The following is a 6,354-nucleotide window of genomic DNA, read 5'->3' as shown; positions in this document are numbered from 1 at the left end:
CCGATTGCGCGGTGCTGCCCCGCTCCCTGGCCGGCAACCAGACTCCTCTCCTGTGCTTCGGCAGGGAGGCTTTAAAAAATGTCCCGCAGCCCTCTTTGTGTTCTTCATCATCCCTAAAATCGGAGCGGGGCGATGCCGGAGGTGCTACCCCAAGCACCCACCCCCGGGTTCCTCCCAGACCCGGGGCCGGCCGGGACAGAAGCCGCTGGTCAGCCCCAGGCGTGCGGGCGGGCGGTACTGGGTGCATCCCTCCCCGCGGCGGTAAGGGCGGGCCGGTTGGCAGCCGGAAGAGGAGCCGTCACCGCCCGCCTGACTTCCCCAGCAGGCAAGCAGAGAGGCAGGGAAGCAGGCAGGCGGCCGCCATGCTGCAGTTCTTGGTAAGGCTCTGCGGAGCGATAGCGACGACGACGGCGCCGCCGCCATTTCGCGGCAGGGCGGAGAGAGGCGGGCGGCGGCGGTGGCCGCTCCTTGGCGAGGGGAGGGAGGAAATTTGCTGTGAGCTGTCCCCGCCCGCACACTGAGGCCCGAGGGGCCGCCGGCGGCCTCTCCCATCAGCACGGCGGTCTGTCCACCAGCGCTCCTGACCCGGGCGTGATACTCTCCCCCCGTGGCCGTGGGGCTGCTCAACGGGGCGACTGCGCCCAGTTTTGGCTCTCCGGCAGAGCGGCATCCCCGTGGGTGCGGCTTCGGGCGGTTTCCCTTCCCCGGTTCCTTCAGACCCGCCCTGTGGCCCCTTGAGTCGCCTCGCCCCGCTCCTCGGCGCTTACCCCTGCTCCCCGCAGCGGCACTGCCTTAAAACCACTCCGAATATGGAATTCAGCCTTGGGTTTTTTTTCCCTCCTAATTCATACCCTTAATTTGCAGATTGATCAGGTTTTTGATGCCCTCCTGATGCTCAGATGTCTCTGTAATAGCATACGTACCTCCCTCCTTTTGTATGTTTTAAGTCTTGGGCCGTTTTGCTTCCTTTTAAACATTTACCACTGGAAATGGGGATTTTTATGGGGAGACGTAAAGGCGAGGGGTTGTTTGTCACTATCTTTCATTACATCCCCTTCACTAAAGCAGAATTAATTGAAGAAATGCTTTTGTACTATTCTTACTTTAATACTTCTGTTTGTTCCCCTAAACTCTTCTGGGTGTCTGAAGTTGGATGCCTGCCTAATCTTATGAAATACTTAATCGATGCTGGTATTTTTAATATTGCCAGGTTTGGAAATAAATTACCTGACTAGAAAAGATGCTGATTTCTGCTATAAGAAAGCATGGAAACAATCCCCTGTTTTTCACTCTAGTGGTGTGAGGGATACTGTAGGGTTTTACTGGGCAAAATGTGATTCAGCTGACTTGTAAGTTTCATACCCAGTGTTTTGATACAGAGCAAGAAGAGATGGACAATTTTAAGTAGGGAGCCACTCATGGTTTTTTTATTAAAAGAATAAATAAGACTTATTTCTTCTCTCGAATTCAGAATAAAATGTAATAACATGTAATTTCTGTAGCTCTCTCTTACAGTCTCCACTCCACTGAAAACTCTCAGTAAGAATAAATACACATAGCCCCTCTCAAAGTTTCTGTGTTTATCAACTCTTCTTGCTTGCTGCTAATATTTTTTCTGTTGCAGTTGCTAGATGAAAACCTTTTACAAATTATGACTTCTTGATTAGGGACCAGAGGTTAGAAAAAAAATACACTGACTCTGAGTTTCTTCCCTCTTTGGGTGTAGATTGTGTGTTTGACTCTTGCTCTCCCTTGTTAGGGCTGTAACTGGGAGATAAAGGGGTAATCTTGCAAACCAGGTATTTTTGCTATCCAGAGTCAAGCATAAAATAAACATTTGTTTAAAGTGCAGCTTGAAATGCTGGGTAGAAACTGGCAGGCTCTGAATTCTCATCAGCCCTGTTGTCCTTAGTTAACATGCACATTTTGATTGGCTGCATGTTTTGATATCCACATTACTGAAGTCTAAACAGTGAAATGTTTCTCTCTGCTTGAATTGTCAACTATAAAAGTAACTGGATAGATGCAGTGCAAGACTTCTAGTAAAGGAGTTCACTTGAAGGGAGTACTGATGTCAGTGCTATGTTTACAGAATAAGTCACACAGCAGAATATGATAGTTGGTCCATCTTTGGAAATGTGAAAGGGTGAAAACCTAGAAAAGGGCTCATAAACAAGGACTGGGGTTGTGTTTTCAAGGGAGTTCTCAGTGTTAAATATACAGGAATTTCTCTGCTAGACTGATGGTCTGCATTAAGAGGAATCACAAGCTTGGTTTACATCAGTACAATGTTAATATCTCTCAGAGGACCGATAATTAAAACACAAGAGCTAATAATAACCACTGAAGTACACACACAAAAAAATCCCTGACTTTTTCCTGAATTTTTAAAGTTAAGCTCCTTAAAAGCTAATAGTAAACAAAGAATAAGACCAAAAATCTGTTTAAGAGCATACTAAAGTGATGGTCATGGTTCATTTGACAGTTTTCAAGAACTTTTGGTTTTCTACAGCTAGCTAGCTTTTTACCAGCAATACTTATGGAAATACAAGCTGTACTACATCCTCCTTTGGGCATGGAACAGATTTCTAGTCAGTATGTGATAAAAAAGTTGTTACTGTGGGCAGTGGTTTTATTTTTCTTAAGCTATTCTTATTTTCACATCAGTGACCATAGACAATACCATTTTATTTACATAGAACTGTTCTCAGCTGTCATTATAGAGTGATTCACATACTGGCAATGAAGGAACAATATTAATAATTAAGTGTCCCTTTCTAAAATAGTCCAGTGAGCTTTCATAGTATAGAACATGTTCATTGTGAAGTGCAATGATACAAATAAACCCCAGTATCTTAAGGAGCTGCTCAGTGAAAATCTCATCACCTGTCTTTGAAGAGAGGAATTTCTTTCACTCTAAAAATGTTGGTATGCTTGAGGCTTTTCCTCAGCTGGCAAACAGGTGGGCTGCCTTTGTGAGTGTCAAGATTTTTACAAAGGTGATCATAATGTGATCCTAGTAATCATAGAACTGCATACTTAAAACACAACTGTGATGTATTTAGGAAATGACAGTAAGATTTTCCTGATGAATAGCATGGGTAAAATTGCACCTCTGGAAGAAGGGTGAGAAATTAAGTTGGAGCAGAATTGAAACTCTTTAGTCTTCACATGACTTGGAAGATTTTTATTTTATTTTTTAGTTATTTTAACCAATAAGCTTTCAATGAAAGGATGTTAAATACTCTTTTCTCCCTGTCTTCCTTTTTAGCTTGGTTTTACTCTTGGCAATGTGGTTGGGATGTATCTGGCTCAGAACTATGATGTGAGTATCCTTGTATTCTCAGAGTTAAACATATTTTGAACTGAAAATATAAGGTTTTCTCTCATTCAGAACTGAATCAATCTTTATTTTGATGGTTTATTTTACTTAAACAGAATGCAGATCATACTGACTTCAGTTACAAAGGAACTGGAATGTAAATGGAACCAAATCCCCTGCCTCTTTGACATCTCAGTGATGGAGTAATACTTAAAGCCTTAATTGCTTTTGTGGCCCTACAGGATACATATGGTGAACAAGCATCTACATAGATAAAGCCAGGAGAAACAGAAAAGGTTTAGAACCTTCTCATGCATTGTACTAGCACTAAAATAATGTTTTCTTGACTCTTGACAGCCTGTCTGCTTATATTGTTTTCCACTCAGTATACCTGTTTGTTACTTTAAAATCCTACAGAGCATCTGCTGTTACAGTAATCAGAATAAGCTTTGCTAGCTTTTTTTTGGGGAAAAGTCAGCACCTGCTCATACTTCAAACAGTATATCGACCTGCATTCTTTTTTTTCCTTCTTTTCTCACAGTGAAAGTTGGAGTTGAAGAAGAAGATTTAGAGCAGAGTCTTCCATACAAGGTTTTAATTTCTTCAGAATCAGCAGAAACCCTTGTAAGAGCAGTGCCACTTAGCTATTTACAGGGTAGTGGAGTTAATGAAATCTACAACAAATAATTTTTCCATTATTATGCAATCTATATTAGCCTCGTTTTAAAAACAAGCTGTTGAAGCTCAAATCTAAGACATTTATGTTTTGGTATCCTTTAGTCTTCAATATTGAAATAATCTTGTTTGAAGAATTCTTATTTTTTTGCTCATAGATGAACTATTGTGATGTTTCCTGTCCAGTCACTCCAATTAGAACACTAATAAAAAGTTGTTTGTTCTTTCCAATATATGTTTTATAGTATTATGAAAATCTAGTCATAAGAACATGTGTGTCAATATGTATTGTAAAAATAGTATGTTTGTTTCTTTGTACTAATTATTGTAGTATTTAGAGTGTATGCCATTATAAGTAGTACCACAAGAGGGGGACGTTTGCTTTTGATTTGCAGGAAATGATTCCCTGGGAATGAGTTAAGTAACACTGATGTGCAGTGTGAAGGGTATCAAGGTGTTATTATTGCTGGTATCAAGGTTCATTTGTTTTAACTGATATGTAAGATAAACTTGTCATAATCAGGTCTTAATTCTGCAGCTGTACACAGATGTGCTTACTTATAAGCACATGGAAGATTCTGCTGTCTGGAGTGGAGTTCTCTTAATTTATCTTAAATGTCAGGCAGGTTACAGTCTGGGTTTTTAGTTTTTTTGCTCCAAGACAGATAAAGTTTGAAAGGGAATATAAGAGAGAAACTTATTATATTACCAGTGCTACTAGTCTCAAGCCATCCAATGAGAGAACTGAAATCTGTTTTGATTAATTTTCCTTCTGCTCTGTTGGCAGGTTATATACGAAGTAAAAGTCCATGGGTTTTGTTTGGTTTTTTTTTTATAGTGCAAACTGATTTTATTTACATTTTTATCACTTGTCTTGTAAAATCCTGTGTTGTCAAGTCCCAGTTTTAGCTGGAGTAATGAGATAATCTATTCCTTGCTCCTACAAGTTACCCCTTGTTTCTTATTGATTTAAAACTTGTCAAAATTTACCATTGGGCTGCTTTATCAAAATGTATTTATTTTCAAGAGGAAGGTGACGTTTTGAAGTTCACAAGAGTAAACTGAATTTTCATTCAAGTGTGAAACTGCAAAATGTTGCCAATTAAGAATGAAGTAGCATTTTTTTCCCACAAAATGGACCAGGAAAAGTATTTCTTCATAGATTTTTTTGAGAACATATTTGCTGCTCTTGAACATCTCTCTTCTCTTGGTTGTGCCCAGGATAGTGCAATCTAATTTCCTCTCTGAAAGTCAATATTGAAGTCTGTGCATCAGTTCTTAAACTGGCTTATGCTTGGCAGTTTGTCCTCTCTTAGTAAGGAAGACAGACTGGTTTTACCAAATGTGCTGTGAGGTGATTTTTTTTTCTTCCCCTTGTGCCCATCACCACTAGTTGACTTTTAGTTTCAACAATCTCTAAAACATTTGCTGTAGCCTAGGTGAGGTGCTTTCATTTGTCATTTGCTTGATGTTGCTTTGTATAAGGTAACAGATCTTGGAATCTTTTATCTTAAAAAGCAGTTTAAATTTCACAGAAGTTCTTGTTGCGTTTATGGTATTGTCTTTCCTGCTGTGGCTTACACATCTCAGGATTTTTTAGTAATTTGTGTGATATTTATTTGTTTCTTGCTTTTATCTTCAAAGATTCCTAATATTGCAAAGAAGCTCGAAGAGTTTAAGAAGGATGTGGAAGCTAAGAAGAAACCTCCCAGTGACAAGTCCTAACAGAGCGACGTTTCCCAGGTCACCTCTGTGCGTGCATCAAGGATGCACTTTACCTTTCAGGCAACGAAGATCAAGTAGGGGGTTGGCATGGGAGATTCCTCCATTTTTAGTCTCCTAGAAATGGAATGTCCTTTTTTTGAAAGTACAGCCTCGAACTTTCCCTGGGACTGATTTTCAAGGGTTTCAGAGTTTGGATTTGCAGCTGATATGTGACTGGATAAGATCGTTTGTATTTTTCGTTACTGCTTTTCCTAATATTTTGTAACCCATTTTTACCTGATCCAACTGGAGTCCTTTTAGTCCTGGTACTATGCATACCTCACACTTTGTAATTCCCTAGTTCTTAGAACATCGCAAAAGAAATTAAATGCATCAAGAAGTTACCTATCTTGTCATTTGTTGTGAGCAGTGCTACTTCACTCTCCTAACAATCCTCATTCCATTATTGGAGATGGGAAAGTTCATTTGTTGAACTTAGAGCCTGGGGGACAAGGGGGAGCTCCTGCTTTTTCCATTATGCTTAATGACCACTTTCAGCAGTGCTGACTTGTCACAAACATGTCTGATTTCAAGAAGTGCAAAAGGCCATTACCTATGTTTCAAATTCAGTGCTGCTTCTATTATTGCCTCGT

The 6,354-nt window shown here is 40.4% G+C and overlaps 1 protein-coding gene across 1 annotated transcript; it reads left to right on the top strand.

The window, feature by feature from the left end:
* Window positions 1-272: 272 nt before the first annotated feature.
* On the top strand, window positions 273-6,105 carry STMP1 (short transmembrane mitochondrial protein 1). Its single transcript, XM_030453609.1, has 3 exons — window positions 273-377; window positions 3,272-3,325; window positions 5,642-6,105. Exons 1-3 carry the CDS (start codon window positions 363-365, stop codon window positions 5,720-5,722), a joined length of 150 nt encoding a protein of 49 aa, XP_030309469.1. The 5' UTR covers window positions 273-362; the 3' UTR covers window positions 5,723-6,105.
* The last annotated feature ends 249 nt before the right edge of the window (window positions 6,106-6,354 follow it).

The sequence above is a fragment of the Calypte anna genome, chromosome 1 (assembly GCF_003957555.1).
Source record: "Calypte anna isolate BGI_N300 chromosome 1, bCalAnn1_v1.p, whole genome shotgun sequence".
NCBI classification, from domain to species: Eukaryota; Metazoa; Chordata; class Aves; order Apodiformes; family Trochilidae; genus Calypte; species Calypte anna.
The sequence above is the reverse complement of the archived record's forward strand: the minus strand, read 5'-3'. Positions and strand labels throughout refer to the sequence as shown.